Source organism: Mercenaria mercenaria, chromosome 18 (genome assembly GCF_021730395.1).
Source record: "Mercenaria mercenaria strain notata chromosome 18, MADL_Memer_1, whole genome shotgun sequence".
Classification (NCBI taxonomy): domain Eukaryota; kingdom Metazoa; phylum Mollusca; class Bivalvia; order Venerida; family Veneridae; genus Mercenaria; species Mercenaria mercenaria.
The window spans coordinates 43595254-43622733 of NC_069378.1; the positions used below are offsets into that span (position 1 = coordinate 43595254).

General features: G+C 34.1%; 2 protein-coding genes across 8 annotated transcripts in view; one reads left to right on the forward strand and one right to left on the reverse strand.

Moving 5' to 3' along the window:
* LOC123538793 (uncharacterized) overlaps positions 1-27480 on the forward strand; it is a 229838-nt gene that overhangs the window by 93301 nt on the left and 109057 nt on the right. The gene's annotated exons all lie outside the window — the stretch shown is intronic.
* On the reverse strand, positions 6452-27123 carry LOC128550737 (uncharacterized). Of its 7 annotated transcripts, none has more exons than XM_053530402.1 (12): positions 26967-27123; positions 20192-20442; positions 18933-19397; positions 16417-16605; positions 14847-14957; positions 14104-14298; positions 13187-13363; positions 11270-11334; positions 10946-11002; positions 10466-10507; positions 9245-9454; positions 6452-8773 (listed from the first exon to the last, which is right to left on the reverse strand). In XM_053530402.1, the coding sequence occupies exons 2-12, from the start codon at positions 20437-20439 to the stop codon at positions 8589-8591; spliced, it is 1944 nt and encodes a 647-aa protein (XP_053386377.1). In that variant the 5' UTR covers positions 20440-20442; positions 26967-27123; the 3' UTR covers positions 6452-8588. The 7 variants fall into 7 exon arrangements, with proteins under 7 accessions (XP_053386377.1, XP_053386376.1, XP_053386375.1 ...); XM_053530401.1 differs by having other exon boundaries at positions 14832-14957; XM_053530400.1 differs by having other exon boundaries at positions 14832-14960.

Here is a 27480-nt window from a genome sequence, read left to right on the forward strand (position 1 = left end):
ATTTATTTATAAGCTGTTATTAGTAAATTAAGCTGGTATTAGTAAAGTAAAATTACGTTTGATGGATGAAAGATCAGCTACAATTATTGTCGAGGGTGAGTAGGTTTTGGATATCCTCGGGCAAATTGTGGAACTGAAAGATTAGAGATTTAAAATATGTATACATGTCCAGCTAAATTGTAAAAGGGAAAATAGTGCAGTGGTAACGGATGCAAAGGTGACCATTTTATAACGCATTGTTTCAAGTCCCACACCCGCCAAATTTTTAGATAAACAATTTTGTGAAGTATGTTTAGTACATATTTTGATATTTTGCAGAATTTCCATTGATTCATCTCTAAAGTTTTGTTCAAGTTTTATTATTTAACTAAGGACGCTTACAAACGTCTTTTCTTCTCCTAAATCCTGCAAAAACCGACGGAGGGGGTGTTTTTGTCCTTCGACTTGCTAATCCATGCCTTTGAAAGCTAGGCTCTTGGTTCTCTGACTTCAGACAAGTTGTTTAGAACATTGATGTACTTTTACTTGGTATAGATCCTATATATATATATATATATATATATATATATATATATATATATATATATATATATATATATATATATTTTATACTATCTGGTGTTTTGTCTCTAATGTTAGAGCCTTTCTCACCGGGGAGTTATTTTATGTACACTGTCTTGTTGAACAAAGATCAAATGCGAGGTTGGGGTGCCCTAAATGCGTTTAAACCCTTTTATTTATAAAGCTTACTGACCGTTACAAGGCGGTGCCAAATTTTACAACATGTTTTTGTCCGTTTCGTGTTGTTTTTTTTTGTAAATATGTGGATTGTCTTGTTTGTTGGTGGTATTACTTCTCGCCCCTTGCCTCCTACTTTTACGCTCCCCCTCTCCTTCTTTTACTTTTACTGAAGTTAGGTACCCGCGCGTGCGCGTGTGTGTTTGGCTGGGTGGATGTGCGTGTGGGTTTGTGTGGGTGTGTTGGTCTTGTGCGAATGTGTAGTTTATGGTCCAGAGAGAGTGCGTTTTTGAGGCGTAGATTTCCCTGTTGGTACTCATCCTTGCTTTTTTCGACTTGCCCATTTACCACCATGCATTTGTCTACCCCATGCTCTGGACATTTTTGCTGTGCTCAGTGCATGCATGAAATTTTATATATCCTGCACAAGAAACCAAAGCTTAATCATGATACAAAGTTTTACTAGTGGAATGAACAACATAAAGATAGATTCTACTACTAGTACAGATGCGAATACATGGACACGTTACCTCTGATCCTTTTCACTTAAAATCATAACTTTTCTAATCAATAAGTGGTCCGAGTCTGTTTTTTCCAATACGAAATAGATTTAGCTGAAATTTATCATATGTTTGAGGTCGCGGGAGTAAAATAAAGTCGTTAGATAAATTGATCATACATTAGTTTAATAAAGCTTTGACGTCGACGCCGTTTAAAGTATCGATGACGTTGGTCAAATTGACTTGTTCGTAATAGTTAAAGCAATTTATTATTCTATTCAGCTCGTTTCATAAATCCAATATGAAAAGACACTCATGTAATATTCTCTAAAATATTAATGTATGTAAATTCGATACTCATTGTTAAATGACACTTAAGTTTTTTTCATGAAACTTTTATGTATGCATCAACTTGCATCATGTTTTTAGAATACTTAACCACAGGTTAGTAGCAAATCTTGCTGTTTTACATAACGCCGTTTTTCAACAGTATTTCAATCATGTAACGGCGGGCAGTAAACTCAACCAGTGTTCCTGGATTCTGAACCAGTATAAACCTGTTCTCCGCAAGTAACTGCCAACTTCCCCACAGGATTTATCAGAGGCTGAGGACGAATGATTTCAGACACAATTTCATTTATCAAATCGTCACGGAGAACATACGCCCCGCCGGGGTCTGTAAAAAGATCCATTGAAATCAAAGACTGCAACCAAGAAGAATAATAGACTCGGGTTTTTGAGTCTGTTCATAAGAAGTAATGAAATATGCAATACCTCTCACGCCCCATAGTACCGGCTTAAGCGAAACTCTATAATACGTATAATGTTGAATGGACTCCATGATCCAAGAAACCAGAAAATATAACAAATATATGTTTATATTTATTCGTATTTTTAGTTCTGTAAAACAAGTCAAGCCTTTGGAACGTGAAATCAATTGTTAAAATGAAAAGTAACCTTGTTCAGGTTTAAAAGTAAATAATCAATTGGGCTAAAGTTGTTATCTGAATACATAATCAAGCCTCACAAAGCAAGCAAACAAACAAACCATTTTCTAAGTCGCTCCACCTTGCGAGTTTTGTTTAAGAATTATTTTTATTTAATATTCATTTACATGTACATATATGCCAATAATAATAGTTATATAATCACAAAATGTTTAATACAGGCGGTTACAGAAAGCCTATGTTTTGACAAGTTCAGCAGTTAGAGAAAAAAAGGAGTTACGCAATATAAATATCTTTAAGGGCCAAGAAACGTGTCCATAACTACCAATACAAAATAGGCTCAAATATAAAATCATTTATGGTAAGGAAGAAGCTATGACAATTTTGTAAATCTGTGCTAACAGATATATTATAGGGTACAAATGTATTAAACACCCATTTATGTCCATTTATGCTATGTATGTATTTAAGCATGGAGATTTGAAATATCATATTTCTGCGTATCATAACTCATTGAAACTGTTATGCATGTCTATAAATGCTTTACATGTTAAAAAAGTCACAATCTGAAAGGCCATATTTCAAAAGATTCAATAATCTCATAGCTATTATGTAATTGTGACCGATTAATTGAAAACAAAGTAGGAGCCATTTTAAATATGTGGAAACAATTGCCAGAAGTAGGATGTTACCTTTTAATGTTTTGATAGAAAAAATATTATTAAATTCAAATATACTGATTTCGTACTATGTAAAAAAGACAAAGAGTTTATAAAATTATTCATTAAATATCGAGAACTGCTTTAAATTTCATGAATATCTTTTGAATACAAAGAAACTTTAATATTCAAACTAAGAAGCAAGGTTACTATTAGAATTACCTCAACTTTTTAAATAACTTTACAAATTTAGGTTATGAGTTAATCCCTTAGAAATTAAGGAAATACTTATTAATTAATTGAACACATTCATAGTATCACTGATTTTAATCAAGTCGGAACAGCTGGGTTGTTGGCTCTTTCACATTCCATACCATTTTATAAGCTAAAGAAAAACGTTGAATATACGGTACGATTAATACCGGTACTTTTCATAACATGAAAATATATATATAATTATATTTAAAACTGCTTTAACAAGCGTGCTAGGCATGAATTTGAAAAGGCTTGCAAGTACAGTTACCCATCAAGTTGGCTAACGGAAGGTTGGCGTTTCTACTCGGGTGCCAAACTGCACTGCAATTATGCTCGAATGGTCGCCTAGGGTCTTCTAGAAATTCGCCATATGGCCTTTGATTATCTGTGACACAAAACCAATCTAAAAGATGAAAAACTGATTTTAAGTGGAATTGTCAAATGCATTGATGCTAGAGAAAATTATAAGAAAAGAAGAAGGAAAAAAGTCTGTGAAGTTGATGATTTTATTGATATGAGCGTTAGCTTTCTAATATGTGCTTAGAATGTATAAGTCGCGGCGGGGCTTCTGTTTCCATGGTAACACATTTTCTCTCATTTTAAACAACTATCATTTAATGTTTAATCACGGGATTTCGACGGCTTCAGTGAAAATCTGTTAATGAATAATAATAGGTTATTTGCTTTGTATCGGGAAATATGCACGAGTTCTTCAGCGGAAATATTGCGCGACTTTAGAAGCGCAATGTTCTTCCGCTGAAGAACGAGTGCATATTTCCCGATGCAAAGATAATAACCTTTTTATTATATACGCATCTACACGTATAAATATAATTTAAATATCATAAATTTGTTCAATAGTCTGAATAGGATTGGCAATACTGAACTAGATAGAAAAAATAGTGCAACAACACATACTGAATTACGTCACGCACGCGATATGAAATTCAGGCGTCAGTGTATGGAAAAATATTGACATTTCGGTATCAGTGTCACTTAACGGGGAATAAAAACGAGTATGTAATAACATGGAATATTGGTGTAAATATAATTAGCAGAATATCAAATACTTTACAAGCATTGGTATCCTGTTGTTTTAACGTTTAAAGTTACCATGGTAACATAGATTTTTGAAATATCTTATATCTGACTTTCTTTTTATCGTAATTTCTTAGAAAACATTAAATAAAATTATTAGTCTCGTTTAATATAGGTTCAAAATATTTTATTTCTTAAGTAAGTAATGTGCTCGTATAATTTGCATTTACTTAAACAATTTTCAAAACTCAAAGTACTTACAGCAGCAGTTTCCTTTGACGTATTTATAGAATAATCATGATGATTGTGCTTGCAATTATTATTCTCATGGGTAATGTTGAAATACAGATAAAATGCGGAAGCTGTGTTTCTTAAAATAGACAAGTGTCAACACCTTTGAATTTTACATTTAGATATACATGTCGGTTATAAATGTTACGGAACTTGTTTCCACGATAACACCATTTAATTTAAGAAAAATCTATTTTTACTGAAATTTGAATAATTGGGGAGCAAAGTTTTAGTATATAAGTACCAAATTATCAGTGTAAACGGAAAACCGATATGACAAATCAAACTGCCCATTTTGTATTCGAAATTGGCCGTTAGATATTTTTTCCGCAAAACATTTCAATACAGATACATAAAAGCTGCAAAATATTGATCATCATTCAGTGCGAAATAGCTGTTTAAGAACAGATCAAGTAAAACACATTGCTCAGAATTACATAGTTTCACGATCAGAGCTATTAAATTTTACGTGGTAACTGGCAAGTAATGTCATGACGTCATTTTAAGGCAACTTTGTTTTGTAGCGTTTCTGTGATAATTTATTCATTATTAATCATTAAACATCAGATCAGAGACCGCTTAATGATTTAGTTTTCAGAAAAAAAAACAAAAAAAAAAAAAAAAAAAAAAACAATTATGCAAACGCATTTGGTTTGTCGTAAATGTTGTCGTAAATCGTCACATTAACTTAGCTTTAAAAGTTAATAGCATTCAGTAAAGGTAACATTTAGTAAAATACAAGAAAAACAACATAATTTAGTAACATACAAGGAAAACAATTTCAGTAATTCAATCGAAGGTAGAGAAATATTTTAGCACCTTAATTTATAATGAGCCTATATATAGAGATGGTACTCTTAAAAATCAAATTCACCTTTACAGATTTTTTCATGGTGAAATGATAGCTAAGTGCACCATGTAAAATAGAAATATTTGATATTTAAAAAATGACTTTCTAAAAATATATGAAGCAAACTGTTTAACTCTTGAATGTATTGACCGTTTTTCAATGATTTTAGGATTTCCCTAGTCTGTACCAAAAGTCTCCGCATCCGTGAGACTGTGTTTTTGGAGCGTGGCTTTCCCTGTTGAATATTTATCCTTGCTTTTCCACTTTCCCCACACCCCACCCATTCCTCTACCCCTTACCCATTTTCGTATACATGTACTTCGAAGCAACCCGTCTACTATAATTTTCCGTTACAGTTTCTCTTTGTTGCAGACCTACTTCGCGATGCATGTCTCTATGACTGTGTTTGTGGGTGCTATGTGCTTCAGAAATATCTACCCCTACCCTTTTTAGCCAGTGCTTCAGCAACTGGCTTTAGCTCTAAATTAATTACCAAGTTTCAACCTCGCGTCGTTTGAATTTTTCCTTCTATTTCTATGTGACCACATCAAACAAATATTCTGGACGTGTAAAAAGATATTCCTATATATTTTTTTTAAATCTTGGTTTTGTGTGAATGGGTGAGCAACTGAGGACTACTGTTTTAAACAATAAAAACAGACAGCAACGGATTCTAGAATAATTATGAACTTTATATTCACATTCAAAATAGGGTTAGGGGTTAGGGGTTAGGGTTAGGGCTGAAGGGCACGCTTAGTTTTACATTTTGTTGTATGAAGAAAACCTTTAAAAATCTTCTTGTCTTGAACCACAATGCACATAGCTTAGATATTTGTCATGTAGCATTGTCTAGTGGACCGGTCTATGCACAATGAAATGTTGATTCTTCAGGTGTATCGGTTGAAATATCATTAAAAAAGCACTGGCTATCAGTCCTTTCAGGGTTTTGATCTTCAGTTTAGAACGGGACAACCACACATTTCATTTAGAAACTGACAAATGGCAACAATTTTACGTCCCAAATTTATAGAAATACTCCGGAATGTGTCAAAGTGTGTCTGGATAATGAAATTATATGATGCAGGGGGAATTTCTTTGGTACTTTACTAGTTAAAGATGGCTGCCAAAGTGAGTAGGTTTTTTGTTTCTGTGATATATAAGACAAGCAAACAGTCAGTTAACTGATATTCACTCTTTATTAGCACAAATGACATGTATTTTAAGACAGATAAAACAAATGGGAGATAATGTGTTGAGGTGTTAGAATGGAGTTAAGTGCGAACTTATTTACAGTCACAGGTTTGGCTTTAATTATTTTCAATCCTCTGTCTTGGACTGTTTTGATTCTGTATTTATTACTGATAGTTTGCGCACATTATTATCAACGCCTGATTTGACCATGCTATATTACTCGGCTCGACATGCGCCACTACATATGACTGCCCAATTGTACACCTGCATATCACCCAAGGCTAAGTTCACGACGAACTCTGGGGTTGAGTAGAGACCGACTCTATAAACGATAACCCATTTGAACGGTGTAAGTTAGTACATCATTCGTACCTTCCTTGTTGGAAAGCTGAACTCATCAAACTCCGCTACGAGGCAGGTTTTTTTTGGTTCTTGACTTTTCATCACAGCGCTCAACGTGCAGGGAAAAAACGTTTTACATATTTCCAGGGCCAAATTTCTGATTGGTCAGTTACTTTACAGGTGGGAGAAAGTATCATTTACACAACAGCCTACACTTCCCTAGAGCTCCGACGTGAACTTAGCCAAATAATTTTGTGGCAGCTAAAGATTGTGTCATCATTACAGAATAAAACGTGTAAGCTTTCTCCGCATCTAAATAAATTCAGTGGAGTACAGTATAAGTTTAGTCTACTTTCAACGCTTTGAAAGAGCCTAAAATGAACTTCATTTTGTCTTTCAATAAAGTCAAAAGTCAAGACCAGCCAAGAGTCTAAAACTAGTGAAACAAATCTGAGTAAAAGAGAATGACATGCTCTGTACTATAAGCTTACTTAAACCATATCAACAATTTACCTGAAAGAAGTTATTAACGTAAACAGACCCCTACGCCATTTTACTATCATTTTTTTCAGGTTGTGTAAACAGTTTAAATTGTAAATTAATGTTGATATCTGAAGTTACCCGCTTACCTTGTTTTCAACAATAAACAAACACATTATAGTTGTTTAGGGTAGTTGACCTGTAACGAAAATCTTCTAATAAAGTAATCTACATATGTTTTTTCAGTATTTATTCGTTTTTCATGGAAAGCAATGATCATGAGAGTTTCATTCAGAAAAAGCTGAATTGATTAAAATACATTGCAGAGACATTACCTATCAGCTACTTTAAAATATTGTACTTACAACCACTACCACAATACTTAGTATGTTAATTTTATTTGATGACAATGATTTTTTGTGTTACATTATTTGATGAAAAGTACACTTGAAAAGGTAAGAAAAAAGCTTCAAAATGCCTAAAACGTAAGAAACACTTTCAAAAGGATCCATTGAAACGACGAATATACCAATCTAGCTACGTTATTACACAGACGTGATACCAATTTAACTTTTCTTTTGTAATTTGAGAACAATAAACAACTTTGGCTAAAAGATCATAACGTAATGTTTCTTAATGTCATAAAAATTTCTTTAATAATTATGGATTTTATCCATCATTTTACCTTAATTTCAAGTACTATTAAACTTTCAATCAGGGCCTCACCACAACTTATTAAATAACTATAGAAAAGTGTGCATGTTGTATATTGAATACAAAGAGATTTAAACAAATGTAGGTCATATTTTGTCTGTCTGATCCGTTGTTGGTAAAAGGACCTATTTGATTTCTCTTTCACTTTTGACCAATGTTTTATGTTGTATTCATTTTATTTGTCAATTGAGAACTGCTGCCTTTAGATTTTCTTGGGTCGGTACCAACTCTAATATGTACTTAACCAAATAAACATGCAAATAGCCCGGTCGTACCCCTTAGTTATGGGTTATTTTTCATGCTCCCGTTCTGATATTAGTAAAAATATTAAAATTAGTGTATCTGTATCTGAGGGCAACATCATCCTTTAACACTCACATGGATTTTTAAAATGCGTATTAGTAATAAAATAATTGTGTATTTTATGAAACTAGTAAAGTATTTTGGGATAAAGAAGATTCGCAATTTCAAAACATGGTAACAATCAACCATTTTATAAGATACATATATAATGTTTATGCAAACATATATTTAGTCATGTAAAAACCTGAATATCTCTTAAATTGTCTGAAAAAATCTTAATTTAAACAACTACATTTGGGTATCTTCTACAACAGTTTTCATGTATTTTCCGAAGAGCTTTCAGAGAAACGAAGCACACAAAAAATCCAAATAAAGCCCAGTCTATAACTGTTATCAGTTGAAGCACTGACAACACTGTGTAATGCTCCCTCTGTAGATGCGACACATCGAACACCCATACCGTACCTGAAAAAAATTGATATGTATTTAGATAAGCTACAATTTAGATAAGACACAAACATTTTATACATTTCAAATTAAGTTTAATAATTTTATTTCGAAACTATATAAAAATGTAACATGCCTTGCTGTTGTGTCTGAATTCCAAACGTGCAATTTCTGATCTCAGTTTTGATGTTAAATGTGAACCTCACTTTTAGTTTGCCGAATTTTCGTTCTGTGAAAAGCAGCTCTTGCTTGTATCAGTAAATGCCTTAAAAGAGGTCACTAACAAAAGTGTGAGATCGGCGACCTGCTTTTCTGTGTATTATTTGTTTCTTGGTTAGCTGTAAAGAAAACCCCTTCCGTTTTTCGCAAAATAGTATGTTATTGTTAAGAAAGAAGAACAAAAAATTGAAAAGTGTTTGTAAAACATTTTAAATACAGATAAAATAACCTATCATCAAAATAGTAATTAAAATATATTTTTAAAATCACCTAAAATCATCCAAACAAGGTTGAAAATTGATAATAACAATGCAAACGTGCTCTGAAACTCATTATGCTGCCCGTTCGTCCTTCGATACATGTACAATATCCGAGACCAGAACAACACTCCTGTTATTCCTTTTACAATGATGAATGCTGTAATCATTCGGCTTTGTTTCTCGAATTCTGCTTTGTCTATAACAGTGGCGATAAGTATTCCTGTAAAAGGCTTACAATATTATTATAAAAGGATAATTAAGAATCCTTCTCATAAGTGTTAGACAACGGTGACAACATCTTGCACCTTTTCAATATTAAATTCTAGATCTGATACGAAGCGGGCGCTCTACCACCAGGCTACCAAGGCGGTACGAGTGTGTGTATTAGGGGGAGTGGGGATGGGATATTTTAGATTTGCAATGATTTTTGCTTGGAAAAACTGTCACAGACTGCTAGTATGTATAAACTGCGTAGTATGTATATAGCTGCCAACTTGCCCACATGTATGCATCAGAGGTAATTGTAAGGAGAACATACGCATCGCCCGTGGATCGAACACATGACCCGCGATCCGTAGGTCTGCGCTCCCCTTATTGAGCTTAGCGGGCGGGCATTTTCTAAAGCTCATTTGTGATTTTGTGCATGAAATCGAATGCATTGGGGGACAGTCGAAATATCTCAGGGTCAAAAAATTGATTTGTGCCATTAAAGCGTTTGGAAGAAACTCTGAAATATGTTAAAAGACATGTTCAGTTTTTAAGAAACAAACACATGATTTATTTATACTCTTTATTTCAGTCTGTTGAAGATATCAGAAAGAAGAAGAATACAATTAATAATTCTTCAATTTTACACAAATAACAGATAGAATCTACGTCATGTATTATCCGTGGCAAACATGACTGTATTATACAAGAAAAGTGGCTCATGACATTTTCTAGCAATATGCAGGTGATATATGTGGGCTAGCTTAGCAAAATTATAAAAAATTAGAGAGATAAATAGAATTCGTCCTCTTGCAGCTTTCAATTACATATTTTAATGTGTACGCATGTTAAACATGCCAAACATACATTGTATACAGGCATCTCGCGAAAGCTTAATATTACCAATTCGATTTCTATAATTTATCGTTACCTAAATCAAAGTTTGGGGTTTGTAATAAAAATTCTTCTTTATTTCCAATTGTTTTCCTAGAGTTATACTATATAAAAGAAAGAAAGTACTTACCGAAGATAATCCTGCCGACACCGAGCAAAAGAAGAAGAACACCTATTTAATATATATAATTATATATATATAAATTCGTCACCTATATATACTGTCATGTCTTCGGGGTTGGTTTAGATTAGAGTGAAACTTATTAACTGGCAACACTTTGATGCAAAATGTATCAGTGTGATATACGTTGGAATTATCATTCTTCGAAAACATTTTTTCGTTAAACCTTTAATTTCTCAAAGTTTCCGCTGTTTCAGTGTTTTAATGAATTTGTGCATAAAAAAGTAGATATTACACAATATTTAGTAACAATAAGTTTTGAAATAATTCTTAAATGAAACATTAAATGCATTACTACTACATATTTGATCTAATGCGCTACGTTTGCGATGACCTGCTGCGTTTGCTCCTCTTTGACGCAAAATAAAAGTAAAACATTGAAGGTTTACAATGTGACTGTGATAACAGACATTTTTGTCGAGTTCTTACCTATTGGCACAATATATTTATGTCGCAGTGTGCTTACAGATTCATCTCGCACTGTACCTGCAAAGTATATGCAGTATATGTGGGCTTTCAGTTTTTTTATAATACCACTGCTATAAGTTCATATAAATAAGAAATACTATCAATAAACTATTACATCGCTTTCTATATTTAACCAAATCTAAGGCACTGATGTGTACATAACACATACGCAAAAATTATGTTTAGTATTCTTTAGAATATTCTATTACTGAGATATGGTGTCTGCCGTTTCCTTGCATTATCAACAAAAATACGATTAAAAACATATAATTTTGAAAACATTACCCAAAATCGAGAAACACGCTCCATACGAAGGTTCACTAACTGAAGGTTGAGCGTTAATGGGAGTCCTTAAAATAAAATGTATATTCAATATAATTACATCTGAGCATTATTCTAAAACTAACTTATATACAGTAAGATGCAAAATGTGTATATAATTTCATTTTATAAGATGGTAACATTCATTGTATTATTTGACCAAGCCAAATTAATTGTAACATTATCATTAAATAAGAAATCAATAGATATTTAACTGTTCCGATTGTGTATCGTGCGCCACTTCGCACATAGTGGTGCAAAGTTCCTTTGACGACAGTATCAGTTTCCTGAGGCAGGAAATACTGTGTAAATGCAGAAAATGTCTTTATACTAAGAATCAGCCCTAGCTAAAGCGTTTTTCTAAACTGATGACATTCAAGACCCTTTTCTGACCGTCATCCTTTTGTAGTTATCAGTTGATTTTTATTTGAATATACATTTAAAAGGACAACATGTGTAAGCTTATAAGATTTTATAATATAGTAAAACAGAAGGAGACATTGAGAACATCAAAGGCCTGAATGGCCTGAGTCGGCTAATGATTGATGTACTGACAGTATAGTCTACCAGTTTCAGTTTGTTTTTAGTTTTTTTCTTAAAACTTCATAACACAGCTCGATATTTACCCAAAATATTATATCCGGATACGATTACACTTTTCTCCAGTTTGAACAATATATTTTACAAATTGTGATGATACGAAGACATTTAGCAGCAATTGGCAGTATCTGACATTGAAGTTTACGGTTAAATTACCTCTTATTTAAATCTTTTCATAAAAAAGTTGTTTCGTTTCGCCAAACATAGACGATCTACTTTCGATTTCAAAAACTACAAGAAAATACAATTTAATGTTTCGCCGATTTGTTTATTTCTCGAAAAATAAGAATTAAAATCATTTTTAATATCAATAGTAACTAAACAAACCAGTAAGAGCTTCTTCTTCCGATAATTTATCCGTTTACTGACTGCAAAATTCAACCCACGCAAAGTTTATAGAAATCATACGATGCGTGTTTACGTTCAATGTGGGAGAATTAAGGCTGATCGGCTATGTTACCTAACGCATCCAGACGATTCAGATTTTGTTTTTAAAAAAGCATTGTGTGCGTTTCTGTACTTTTATATACGTTTTTATACGCTTAGAAATTATTAGACATGCGTATTTGCATTATTTCTATACGTAATTTACGCTAATACGCATCTTATCTGGAGCCCTGCTGGAAATATTTTTTGTCTTTCGCTGGATGTTACCCAAGCTTTGTAAGCCTGCGCAATTCTTAAAATGCACATTTATGCTTAATGAGTTACATTCGAGAATTGCACAATTACAAGTCATAAATATGACAGATTACATCGTATATTGGTCATAGCAAAGGGAATTGACACAACTTAATTTCATTCATGCAGTGAACTGTTTGGAATTTGAGAAATCTAATGGAACTACATCCCTTCACATGTTATTCGGTCCATTTAGAGAATCGTTGGATAGCAAGGACTCGTCAAAAGGCTTTCAGCCTTTAGCCGACTCAAAAAGCGCCACCATCGTAAAGCATCTGAACATGAAAGTTCGTTTATGATTTAATCAAGTTGTTAACACGCCATAATTGTTTACCCCTCAGTTGACAAGCTATTGACATGTTGTACTGTAAAAGTACTTGCTACAGATTCAGTATTTCAATTTTACTCAATATAATACATCTTATATTTTCAAATAAATTTTTTTATAACACAGTCAGGGTTTTGATTTGATTAAACTTTATAATCGTTCTTGGTATATCATGTAATGATAACGAAATTTCTACGCTAAATAATTACAAAGTATAAACATAACTATTTAAATTTTTTCTTTTTAAAAATAGTATTAAAAGATTACAGTACCTATTGTCACGACTGTTTCTGGTTCCTTGATTTACCACTCTGTTACTGGTATTATGTGTATCTGAATGAACTGCATTGTTGTTGGGAATATTTTGATTTGTATGGCTCCCTCTATTTGTACCAAGACTGACGTTGCTGTCTAAATCCTCTCTGGTTGGGATATTGTGGTTGTCGAGTCTGAATATGGTAATAAAATGTTTTCAAATATGGTCTTAGTATTTGACTGTTGTTTCTTTACACATAAGCGTAAGAATTGACATATAGGATAGCAGTCAAACATCTGTGAATCATTTCCAGGTACTTAATAGTTTGTGAATTGCAGAAAAAAAATATATAGGATTACCCCAATCACCCCTAAGCGTTGCTCAAAATTGATGTCATTTTGGTGACATATACGTTTGAAGTCGCTGTTGTTTTTATTTGTTTAAACTTTGAATAGTTCCTCTCAAAACATATGTAGGCAACCAGAGAAACAAACAATTTAATATTGTAGCAAATGCAATTCCAAAAGTGTCATTATGCCATCTTAAAGCATTAAGTCTTTTCAAAACATGTAAAGGCTTATATGCATATGAAACTTATAATAGAAATATAGACATTTAAATTAATGCAACTACGATTTCAGAAAGCGTTATACTCAATCTTAGGATATCTGAAGTCGTCATTTGACCTATAATTGTGCCAGTGCGACATTTATTACAACAAAAGCGAAACAAAAGCATTTGTGACCTTTTAGGAAAACTGTAGAATATAAATAACTTATTGACATAAATGATGTCTCAAAACTATGACACGGTTTAGAGTTAACACTGTGTCATCAATCAAATAATAAAGTGAAGGTACGCACATAAAACTATTTCCATTTAATAAAAGAATTAAACGAGCGTTGTATCTAAAATGACGTGTCATCACAGTACCTATTGTCACGACTGTTAGTAGTTCCTTGATTTACCACTGAGTTACTGGTATTATGTGTATCTGAATGATCTGCATTGTTGTTTGGTATATTTTGATTCGTATGGCTCCCTCTGTTTGTATAAAGATTGACGTTGCTGTCTAAACGTCTGGTAAAATCCTCGCCGGTTGGGATATCGTAGTTGTCGATTCTGAATCTGGGAAATAAAATGTTTCGAAATGTGGTGTAAGTACTTAAATATTGTTACTTTTCACATAAACGTACAAAATGGCATATAGGAAAGCAGTCAAAAGTCTGGGAGACATTTTCAAGTACTGAATAGTTTGTGAGTTGCAGAAAAAATATAAAGGATTACCCCTATCACCCTTAAGCGTTGCTCAAAATTGATGTGGACAAGACATTTCATTTTGGCGACATATACGTTTGAAGTCGTTGCTGTTTGTATTTGTTTAAACCTTTAATAGTTCCTTTCAAAACATGTGTAGGCAACTAGAGAAACAAACAATTTACAAGTTAAAGCATAGCAAAAGTTCCTTCTATGACACATCTATATAAATATATATAATGAACATCTTGTAAAATATTGGTTGCAATGTCTGTTTGAAAAGGCTTAGAGTAAACAATGAGCAGTCAATAAAATAATAAAGAGAAGCATAATGGTGAATGACATGCACATAAAACTATTTCCATTTAATAAAAGAATTAAACAAGCGTCGTATCTAAAATGACCTGTTATTATAGTACCCATTGCCACGACTGTTAGTAGTTTCTTGATTAACCACTGTGTTACTGTTTCTGTGTGTATCTCCATGCATTGTGTCGTTGTTGTGCCTGTTTTGGTGAGTTTGGCTACCTCTGCTTGTACAAAGATAGACGTTGCATTCTAAACGTCTGGTGAATGTATTGTTGTTAGAGAGTTTGAAATTGTAATAAAAGTTATACATGCAAGAATGATGAGTAAGAATTTTTTTGAAGCAAAAAGAAACCCTACTCTATAATTCTTTGTTCTAAACGAAATGTGATCTTGCTGCCGTTGCAAAGTATAACGACCATATAGAGTTCATGTAATACACAAATCACTGTACCGTTTTGAACCAAACACTCAGACGACTTTATTTTTCCCCAGCAGTGAAACCTTTCCTATTATGTTATGTTTCAACAAATTTTAAGAAGAACAGGAGCTCGTAGAACACGAAATGCCCACTTTGATGCATTCAGTAATTGTACAAGGAGCAGAAATTATTTGGTCACTGTACACGAAAGTACTACTATTCTGGGTCAATGTGACCTTGGCATTTGGTATACTGACCTCAAAATCAACAGGGGCATTTTCTGGTCATGATCAGCCTCTCTATTATGTTTCTTGATCCTAAATCCAAGCATTCTCAAGTTATCGTCCTGAACCGGTTAAACTGTTCTGGGTCATTTTGACCTTGACTTTGACCTACTGACCTCAGAATCTATAGGGGTCATCTGCTGGTCATCACTATAAAGTTTCATGATCCTACGCCCAAGCATTCTTAAGGTATTGCCCGGAAACGATTGAACTGTTCTGGGTAATTTTGACCTTGACTTTGACCTACTGACCTCAGAATCAATAGTGGTCATCTGCTGGTCCTCACTACAAAGTTTCATGATCCTACGCCCAAGCATTCTCAAGTTATTGTCCGGAAACGATTTAATTGTTCCGGGTCACTCTGACCTTGCCCTTTGACCTACTGACCTCAAAATCAGTATGATTTATCTGCTAGTCTTTACCAATCTTCCTATAAACTTTCATGATCCTAGACCCAAGCATTCTTGAGTTATCATCCAGACATCGTTTAACTGTTCCGGGTTGTTGTGTCCTTGACCTTTGACCTACTGACCTCAAAAGAATAGGAGTCATCTGCTGGTCATGACCAACCTCCCTATCAAGTTTAATGATCCTAGGCACAAGCGTTCTCGAGTTATCATCCGGGAACTGTTTAACTGTTCTGGGCCACTGTGAACTTGACATTTGACCTAATGGTCTCAAAATCAATAGGGTCATCTGCTGGTCATGATCAATCTCCCTATAAACTTTCATGATCCTAGAGTTATCATCCGGAAACCGACATCTGCAGACTGACCGACAGGCAAAGCAATATACTCTCCTTCTTAATATGTTTTTATGTTTCATTTTTCATTTAACCATATAATATATTTTGGTATTTCATGTAATATTAACGACTATTACGTCACTGAATAACAACAAAATATGTACATAACAATTTCTAAATTCTTAAAGAAATTAAACAAGACTAGTATTTAAAGATACTTGCAATCACAGTACCTATTGTCTCGACTGTTTATATTTCCTTCATTTACCACTGAGTTACTGGTATCATGGGTGTCTGAATGACCTGCATTGGTGTTTTGTATAGTTTGATTCGTACGGCTCCCTCTGTATGCAATATGGTTGACGTTGCTGTCTAAACGTCTGGTAGATATCTCGCTGGTCGGGGTATTGTTATTATCGAGCCTGAAATTGGTAATAGAAAGTATTTGAATGTGGTGTAAGTACATGTATTTCCCTATTGTTACTTCACACATGAGAGTGACATTGAAGTTTGGAACCAAAAACTTGTGAGTGCCAATTTTGTTGCTCCTAATGAACTTTGATTATCAAAAGAAGCAAGTGTAACTATTTTATTTCTTTTCTATCTTAACTTGTGGTACATTAATCTATAAATAAGGAAAATTATAGAAACATTTGTCCGATAGAAATAATTGTAAAAACATCTTTATGATATAATGTTATTTCGAACCAGACATAAATTTTATAGAAACAAACAATATACCTAATTTAAGTTTCATGTAGATCCGGAAAAATCTATAGAATATCAAGTATTAGCATGGCTTTCCTCATAACTGACATATTCCAACCCAATTTTAGACCACACATTATCAAAACAGAAAAAGTGGAAACTCCACAAGTCGCTCAACACAACAAAAATGAAAATGTTGAAGGCTCAGTTAGATTGAGCCTGTTCATGGACGGTAGTGGAAATGCATGCTACCGTCCACGCCCTCTAGCTCCGGGTTGAGCAGAACTCAACATTTACACATGCTAAAAGTACAAAAAAACAATTTAGAGACATCCGCAGATGTGTTCATACGGCGGTACACATGGAACCTTCAATGCTACACTAGTGGGTTATTCAATGAAAAGCGGCGTATGGTCCCCCGTTAAAGGCGCTCGCAATAGTTTTTTTTTGGATGGGTCGATATTTACCCCAACACCATGTCAATTTGGTTGTGTTTCTAATCGATGAAGCTCATTGCATAGTTGGAGCGGTCTTCTGCGCATGTCCGGAAGTGATTATCTAATGTAGCGTACGGCAAAAATGCGGAAATTATTGCATGTTCGCATGCATTTAGTGTATAATATGTATGATATACTGACTAGAGATTAGGGTTAGTATCACCATGGTTACAAAATATATACAGTTAAAGTACTTTTAGTTCAGATTGATTCAATCCGGCATATACTGGAGTCTGTAATTTATACCGGCGCTCCAACTCTTCATTGAGTCACAGCTGTTTCTAATCCCGTACCGTACCCATACCGTACATCCGTATTCGTAAACTATAGGTTTTGTTTGGAGAAAGGCTGAAACTTACATCGTTCTATGATATCAAAACACTTCAGAAACACATTTATTAAGAAATCTGCCGTTTGATAACTTGATATATCTCTAGGTCATTTGCTAAAACACTGAAAGAGAACCTGCGTTGTATAAATGCCCGCCACACCCTACCTCGTTGTAATTTGATTTAAGCGAAATCTATATGGTGACCTATCAATTTTCTTTTTGTTTCAGATTAGGTAGACATAATCAAAGGTATCTGCAGAGTTTGATTAAATTCTATTATGTGAAACTCGATAAAGTAGCAGAAGTGCCAACTTAAAATTGACAAAAATATGCAAAAATAGCCCTTGGGCCTGCTGAACAAGTATTCCTTTCTTTACAAAATCATTTTCTTTTGATTTCTCTGAGCATGTTTCAAATAGATATATTGTTTCCGTTATAAAAATGCTTAGATATCAAATTTATGCTGGTTATTGTACTTTACTGAAATATGTTTTAGGAGTATAGAAAGTTTTGAACAATGTTAAAAATAGCACTATATCTAGTGGCAAATTAGATTGAAACAAATCTTGTGACCTTATATTTTTTATTTCATTTTTCAATACATCAATCATAACATGATCTTTTAATACAGAACATTTCATCAAAATATATTATTGAGAGAGACAGAGAGTAAAAAAAGAAACTTTAGCGAGCGAGCTTAAAATAATTGGTTTGCCCTAAACGAGAAAACAATAGGCGAGAATTAAACAAACTGGAATTTAAAAGGGGACCTGAGGTTATGGAGCCTGCATATCACAGGAACTGCCAAAAGACAAATTTTAAAAGCAGGCACAAAAATCTCAAAATAGATCTAGATGCTATAAAAATAAAAAAATACCATTCTGGTTTCATTCAAATGTCTTTTTGTAGTTACAACTATGCTTTTCAGAGATTTGATCTAGTGACTTTGTTTCTGCCCAGATCAATTTTAGATTAAAAGAAAAATACAGTTAATGTGTGACCAGGTAGATAATGAGCCTTCCTTTCATTTAGCAAGGTTTTCTATGATTTGGCCTTTTTACCTATATTCTGAAACTGACCATCAGCTTCCAAACTTCACATAGACATTATAAAGATAAACAATTTGAAATATCCGAGATGAGGTATACCTGGAGAAAATGAATAAACACGAAAGAAAGACAGGTCTGATGATTTAATTATGTATTTTACCTACCGTTCGGGTATTTGAATTAGTTCGTCCTGATGCGGCAGATATGTCATTTTATTGACATACTCTTCAGCAGTCCTCCATATGTTCATCAGTTCGTCGTCTCTTGGTGCGTTTCTCGTAATTTCTTGTCTGGCAGTGATTATAAATTCTGGAAGAGGTGCTATGATTTCTTCTAGTTGGCCATCGTTCACATCTGGATTACCTAACCGTCCACTCAGCTGATCTATCAGTAATTTTATTTCTTTCTTTGCTTTCATTGTATGACGATATTTACAGTTTTCACACAGACGATCACCACAATGTGGACACAAAAAGCTTGAATTCGCACGACAGTTGCTGCAAAAAGAACTATGCATGGTGGATGGAAGTGCAGATACAATTGACGCATCTTCGAATCCGTTTGCTCCCTCAACATGTTTGTAATGGATGTGTCGACACACCGGACAACGAAATGCTGGTAGACTTGTACTGAAACGAATTTTTCAATATACAGTATATCAATAACAATTTGTAAATGAAAAAAACCTCTAATAGTGAAGCTTTACATTTATATTTGCTTTGATATTTTGTAAATACTAACAGTCTCAAGTATCAAATTGCATACTGTAGTTCATATGTATGGGTCTCATTATGTTGACATATAAAAACTTTTGTCGTATATCTAGAAAATACATCAAAATGATTTCAACTTTTGAAAACATGGCTGTTAGAATAGTGTTTTGTTTTCCTTTTTGGATCAATTAACATCTTTAGCAAAGCAAATTCTTCTTTTTTAATAAACAGTATAATTCGTCATTCCGACGTCGACGGAAATTATATGTATGTTACAATTGTTACAGTTGTATGCATTTTTAAAATGCCATTGAATCACCGTATGGGACCTCCGTGGCCGAGTGGTTAAGGTCGCTGACTTCAAATCACTTGCCCCTCATCGATGTGGGTTCGAGCCTCACCCGGGGCGTTGAATTTTTCATGTGAGGAAACCATCCAGCTGGCTTACGGAAGGTCGGTGGTTCTACCCAGGTGCCCGCTCGTGATGAAATAATGCACGGAGGGGCACCTGGGGTCTTCCTTCACCATTTAAGCTGGAAAGTCGCCATATGACCAATCATGTGTCGGTGCGACGTTAAATCCAACCCCCTCCCCCCAAAAAAAAGAATCACCTTACAGCAAAAATCAGATTTCTTAAATGCAAAGTGAAAGAATCACTTAAGGTGCATCTTCTTAATTACGTTAAAATTTAACTGTAAACTAAAACATACTCTGAATCAATGAGCCCCTGCAGACATGTTTTACAGAAAACGTGTTCACAGTTTAGCAACTTCGGAGCTGTTGGTATTTCTTGGCAAATCGGGCAAAAAGAGCCTTGCCGGAAAATTCGTCGCCTTTTTGTACTTTTGTATCTTTCGCTTCTGTTGAAGTGAGACAAATTTTTAGAAGGAAAGTCTCTAAGTGGCATATCAGCGTGAGAATATCTCGAACGTGCCTGGAACAATGTTGCAATACTCATTTTCTGCAAAAAAGAAATTAATGAAACAGGAGCATGAACATTCGCACGAATGTATACATCTAAATTTATATATACTAGACAGAACTTTACCTGAAAATTACCAAAAGATGTAAAAGGTCATGCGAGACACGATAGTGTCATGATTGAATCAGGTAATTATGGATATACGATGTATTTAATAAATATGTATAAGAATAAGCAGTCTCGGATTAAACCTGACTCGGAAAAACGGTTAACTTTGTTCTAATTTGTACACCAGACCTATTAGAGTAAACAGTCATTAACACATAATACTTATCACCAGAAACCGACAATAGATATGCTATTAAATGTATTAAAGCACTTTTTGAGTCATTTAACTAAATTAGATTTTAACTAGAATGTGCCCCCCACTGGTACATTTGTCACAAATATGGGGCAATAATTCAAATGTTTGCAGTCTCAGTTTGAGGGTATAGCCTCAACAAACATTTTATGAAAAGGATTCATTATTCTAGGCCATATACTTTTTGAGCTATGAGCATTACAAACAAAAAATCAACTATTTTGACTATTTCAAGGGCCATAACTCTGTAATAAAAGCTAAGATTCTCAAGAAGAATGCTACGTGTGCAAGGTCACATCACGATAAAGACTCCAGCAACGTTTCCTGAATTTACATCAAATACTTTTTGAGATAGGCACATAATTAGGTAAAAAAGTGCATAATTATTTGAACAAGAGCTGTCTCCATAGATGACACATGCCTCCGATGGCACTTTGAATGAATATTTATGGCCGATGTTAGAGTTTAGGACCTTTGACCTACGGACCTGGGTCTTGCGCGCAACACGTCGTCTTACTGTGCCACACATTCATGCGTAGTTATTTTAAAATCCATGCATGAACGACAAAGATATGGACCGGACACGCCCATCAATGCACTTTTATGAAATATGACCTTTAACGTCTTAGTGTGACCTTGACCTTTGAGCTAAGGACCTGGGTCCTGCGCGCGACACGTCGTCTTGCTGTGGTACACATTCATGCCCAATAATTTTGAAATCCATGCATGAATGACAAAGATATGGACCGGACATGCCCATCAATGCACTATCATGAAATATGACCCTTAACGTCTAAATGTGACCTTGACCTTTGAGCTACGGACCTGGGTCTTGCGCGCGACACGTCGTCTTACTGTGGTACACATTCATGCCAAGTTATTTGAAAATCCATCCATGGATGACAAAGATATGGACCGGACACGCCCATCAACGCACTATCATGAAAAATAGCCTTTAACGTCTAAGTGTGACCTTGACCTTTGAGCTAAGGACCTGAATCTTGCGCGCGACACATCGTCTTACTGTGGTACACATTCATGCCAAATTATTTAAAATAATCCATCCATGGTTGACAAAGATATGGACCGGACACGAAAATTGCGGACAGACCGACAGACGGTTCAAAAACTATATGCCTCCCTTCGGGGGCATAAAAAGTGCATTTTTTGCTATTTCAGGGGCCATAACTTTAAAAATAGGGGGTGGAGCCAGCCAAAAAATTAGAAATGTGCAAGTTTATATCATGATTAGGACTTATGCAAGTTATCAACCATTTATACTAAATAGTTTTTGAGCTAGGTGCGTCACAGGGTGAAAATGTACACTTTTGACTATTTCAGGGGCCATAACTCTAAATATAGGGGGCGGATCCAAATGAAAAATAGGAGGTGCGCAAGTTCATATCATGATTAAGACTCATGCAAGGTTTTATGAATTTATATCAAATACTTTTTGCGCTAGGCATGTCACAAGGTGAAAATGTGCATTTTTGACTATTTCAGGGGCAATAACTCTGAAAATAGGATGCGGAGTCAAATGAAAAATAGGAGGTGCGCAAGTTCATATCATGATTAAGACTCATGCAAGGTTTCATGAATCTATATCAAATACTTTTTGAGCTAGGTGTGTCACAAGGTAAAAATGTGCATTTTTGACTATTTCAGGGGTCATAACTCTAAAAATAGGGGATGGAGCCGGACGGAAAATAGAAGGTACACAAGCTCATATCATGATTAAGACTCATGCAAGGTTTCATGAATCTATATCAAATACTTTTTGAGCTAGGCAGGTCACAAGGTAAAAAATGTGCATTTTTGACTATTTCAGGGGCCATAACTCTGAAAAAAGGGGGCGGAGCGAGACGAAAAATAGAAGGTGCGCAAGTTCATATCATGATAAAGACTCATGCAAGGTTTCATCAATTTATATCAAATAATTTTTGAGCTAGGCGCGTCACGAACTTCGGACGGACGCACGGACAAGACCAAATCTATATGCCCCCACCACTCCTGGGGGTTCATAAAAAGCCATTATTAACCTTTAACTGCCTGGTGCAAGTGATTCTACCTTTGCGACCTGTGCAGTCTGATCATGGCCTGCTCTTTTCGCTATTCAGTCAGTAAAGTTTTGGTTAAACATCCCTTTGAATGGTATTGTCCAAATAAATGAAGGGTCAGTCCATTTTAGAAATATGGTAAAGGTTAAAATGTTTTGTCCGGTTTAAGTAGAGACAGTACATCTGTCATTGCACTTCCTTTAGCTCGTGTCATGAACTTTGACATAAATTAGTTCTCCATGGTTACTTTTAGACTGTAAGAGTTCTTCAAATTTTAAAGGGGAAAAGATAAAACATTGGTGCGCAGTCAACACCCAATGCCTTTTTATGAAATATTTCTTAACTGTTTGAAACTAAAATCAAGTTAAAATTATTTATATAATTCAGTGTAAAAGAAATGCAGATGATCCAGAGTGGCCGTGCTCAAAAAATAAAACACAAACTTGATCATAAAAATATACCTCGTGTCAGTTTTGTTGTTCACAATTTGTTTTCGGTTGGAGATAATACTCGATCTTTAATTAGTATCATAATATCTATGATTTTTTATATTTCTTTCATCAAAATGATATTAAATTTATATGAAACTAAAATTGTTTAAGAAAAAAAAATCACTCGATTTTTTGCGGTATGTAACGGCAATCTTTAAACTTTAGCATAGACAGTAAGCGCTGAGAGTAGTTTCCCTTTTTTCCTTTACCGAAATGGCGAAAATCGCAAATGAATTTATTGTTTGAAATTGGGAAATAGTCAATACTTGTGAATACTATGCACTCACGACTCAGGATTGGTCCCGAGGGTCATAAATCTGCGCATTTTACACAAGTATTAAGGTATGTTCAGTAATATGAAAAATGTATAATGAAAAGTGCGCGCGAATAAACGCGCGCGCCAAGTTTGTCTAATATCATTTTTTCCCTGAGAAAAGGGCTATTAATTCATAATGGCCAGGGCTAGCACTACTTGCCTTTAACAATTTCTCGAAGTACAGAATACAAGTTAATCAAACATTAAAGACGGCTCCTGTTAACTCGAGACTAACAGAAAACAAACAAAAAGGCTGACCATATAATATAGAAAAAAGTCCCTTGGCTGCCTATTGAATAAAAGCTTGACTGTATTATTATCATTTTTTTTAAAAATAATACTAGTACTTGTTTCATGTTGTACTATGTAACAGCTTACAAATATACAAGGAAGAAAATAGATATAACACACGCAATAGATCCTAGCTGTACTTTTTTTCTTTATGATTTGCGTATAAATTACATCCTACATTCTCTCTAAAGTTGTAATGAAAACCTTGTTTTGAAATAACGACATGAATTTTTAACCTTGACAGCGGTTTCATTTACTGAAGTAGACATAAATACGAACATTTTTTTTTGGTAAAACTGAATTATACACCAACCAGATAGAGTACATCTTAATATTTTCAATGTTATGAAATTCAAAAAGTACGTAAGTGTGTTAGCAACATAGAAAAAAAACAAGTATTTATTAATTACGAAACATTCATAAAGTAGATAATATTGATCTATTTTCATGCTACAGATTTAATCATACGTTGCCATGTATTTCATTTTTAAGATTTATCTACAGACGTTTGTGCCCATTTAATCTATGTTTAAAGTTTTGTTTTATTTCTGATCCAAAACTGATCGTCGAGTCCGGCCAATGTTTCTTGATAATTGCTGCTACGAAAGGTGGTAATCTAACGTGTTTTGCCAAGAACCGAAATAAACGAATTTGAAAATGGATCACAAAAAGTAATGTGTAAAATAATATTCAATCAGTTTGGATGGTGTACATATTTGTTTACATATAACTGAAGGCTAGAATAAAAGTATATGAACATATAAGGATATTCAGTTGTGAAAACAATTTTACAGCTAGCTTCCACAAGCCCTTCCAGGTATATAAGCACTCTCGACTGTCTTACTCTTCTTTCCAGTGTTACAGACAGACAGACAGACATATATTTTATTGAAGACTTGTACATTGTACATTGTCTATAACACATAAGTTACATAAATAATATCAACGTGAAACTACACATAGATTTCGTAAATAGTATCAACGTGCAATTATAAACAGTTTGGATAAGACATTATACAAATATAAATGGAAAATGAATAAGTAATTGTATAAACCTTTATAAACATTGTATATGGATATTCGATGGAGATGAATAAATTTAAATTTCAACATTTAGAACATTAGAACGTGCACACAATGCTTCTTTCACAAATAAAGCCAAATTAATAAGTTCAATTCTAACCTGTCAAAAATCTGTCGCCATTTTGCTTGTTTTCGTCATAAATTGCATGGACAATACTATTTATATACTTGGTATTGTTAAAGAATACCGTTTAATTCTGTAAACAGAACATTCTGTTCGGGTGATTCTACAGAGCGTTTATCCTGAAATATGTTTGAAAGTGGGTCTTCTCTAACATTCCATACACTTTACCGCTTTTCTGGTATAATCTGATTGATTGTGAACATTTTACATATTAGACAGAAAAACTATACACAAAAGGTCAAGGCTGCTACAAAGAGTTTGTACTGTAATAAATTGCAAACGATTATTTCTTTCTTTTCTTAAAGGGACATGCTTCAAAAGTCATTTTAAAATTTAGAAAGTATTTTCAACAAACAATCAAACTGGGTATTAATTGGAAATTTAAAGAGAAAATATAGTAATTCAACCTTATGTATTTACATAACATTGTATAAAGCAGTCATACAATGTATAAAATTACACACATAAAGTTATTAAAGTCACGCGACAAAAAAATCTTATTTTGTATACAAATAATTCGGTTATTTATCATTATATATATATATATAGATATATATATATATATATATATATATATATATATATATATATATATATATATATCATACTTCTAAGACAGTATCGATATATATATATATGAGCCGCACCATGAGAAAACCAGCATAGTGGCTTTGCGACCAGGATGGATACAGGCCAGCCTGCGCATACGTGCAGTTTGGTCAGGATCCATGCTGTTCGCTTTCAAAGCCTATTGCAATTAGAGAAACCGTTAGCGAACAACATGGATCCTGACCAGACTGCGCGGATGCTGGTCGCAAAGCCACTATGTTGGTTTTCTCATGATGCGGCTCATATATCAATTTCACTTAATCATAGTGCTTTAACTCAGAATGTACCATAAAGCCTAAATAAAAACATACGTGTGTTATTTGCCAGACAAACTTGTAATACTCTAACCACCCAGAAGAGTTTGTTTATCGCTGAGGAGCAAAAGAAACAACGCCTTAAATAAACCCGGGAACATTTGAACACATACAAAGGTTGTGATAGTCGGGTTATTTCTAACTTGCTCACCGGTGACGAAACCTTGACGCAAATTTTTGAGCCACAGAGAAGGGCTGATAGTAAGCAATGGCATCGAAAACATCAAAAACGCCCCTGTTTTGCCACGAGAACAATAATTCGAAAAAAGATGTTGGACGCAATTTTCTTCAATTCTAATGGGCGAGTCGTTCAGGTGCCATGTCCATCTGGTTATACAGTCACTGGACGATTCTTCAAGAATTATGTACTGAAGAAAGTGAAAAAGTTTTACAATAAGAAACGTCCAAGCAAAGGATGGTCAGGAGTCCATCTTATATACGACAACGCCTCCTCTCACAGGTGCAAGATTGTTAAGTCTTTTTGGCTTCTGAAAAGGTGGAAGTGTTAACCATCCGCGTTATTCACCTCAACCGAGTCCTTGAGACTTTTTTTATTTCCAAATCCAGAAGTTCTTTTGACAGGGCCATTTATCAGACAGCAAAAGAAGACTAAAGTTTGATAAAATGTAGCCCTTAGGAAATCCAAACCCAATGACAGAACTTCTTGCAGGACCCTCGTAGCATAATAGTAAAATCTTCTTTAAGATGTTTTCAGTATGCGAATTTTTATATGATCCTTTTCGAATAAAATCCATGAAGTGTTAGGGAATTTAAGTCATTTTTTTTCGCCATTTGAATAATTGAACTTTGGAAAACATGCTATTGATTGATCTAACAAAACTCAAACAGATAGATATAAGTGCGGTAATGCATTAAACTAGACTATTCAAAATACGAAAATTATATTTTAAACTTACCTTGTCTTCTTATCCTTACACTTATCAAATATTACAACTTTAATGTCACCCTTGTGTAGTTTATATTGTACACTTTGTACGATAACATTTGTAATATGATGCACGTGTGTTTTTATGTTGATTTCCGCTTCGTCTTCTTTCGTTTTGTTTCGGTTTGTTGCATTAGTAAATACCTATAGATATTTAAGTATATAAACAAGAGCTGTCCGTACGACAGAGCGCTCCACTATTCGGTGATTTGACAAAGTAAATGATTTTATGTCTCAATAAGGGACCCCTTCTTTAAAAGGAAGATACACCAAGTTAATAGAGAGTTTGAGATTTCAACCTTCGCCTTCCCCTTCAACGTCTCTTGCGAAGTGAACGTATGAAGTTGAAGTTCGATTAAAATTCCTTGAGATTTCAAAATATAGAATGAACCTCACTTCTTTTAATCCGCCCATTCAATTTATCCGTAATTATGATCGTTTTTTCGTGCATTTTGATATCAATTGTCCGAAAGGGCAGGACTTTT

Coding starts and splice junctions, on each gene's coding strand:
- LOC128550737 (XM_053530396.1), bottom strand. CDS start 20,439: ATGAGTATTGCAACATTGTTCCAGGCACGTTCGAGATATTCTCACGCT. Junction 14,299..14,831: donor AATGGGTACTATAATAACAG/GTCATTTTAGAT, acceptor TTTATTTCCCAG/ATTCAGAATCGACAACTACG. Junction 11,335..13,186: donor AGAAACAGTCGTGACAATAG/GTACTGTAATCT, acceptor TTTTATTTTAAG/GACTCCCATTAACGCTCAAC.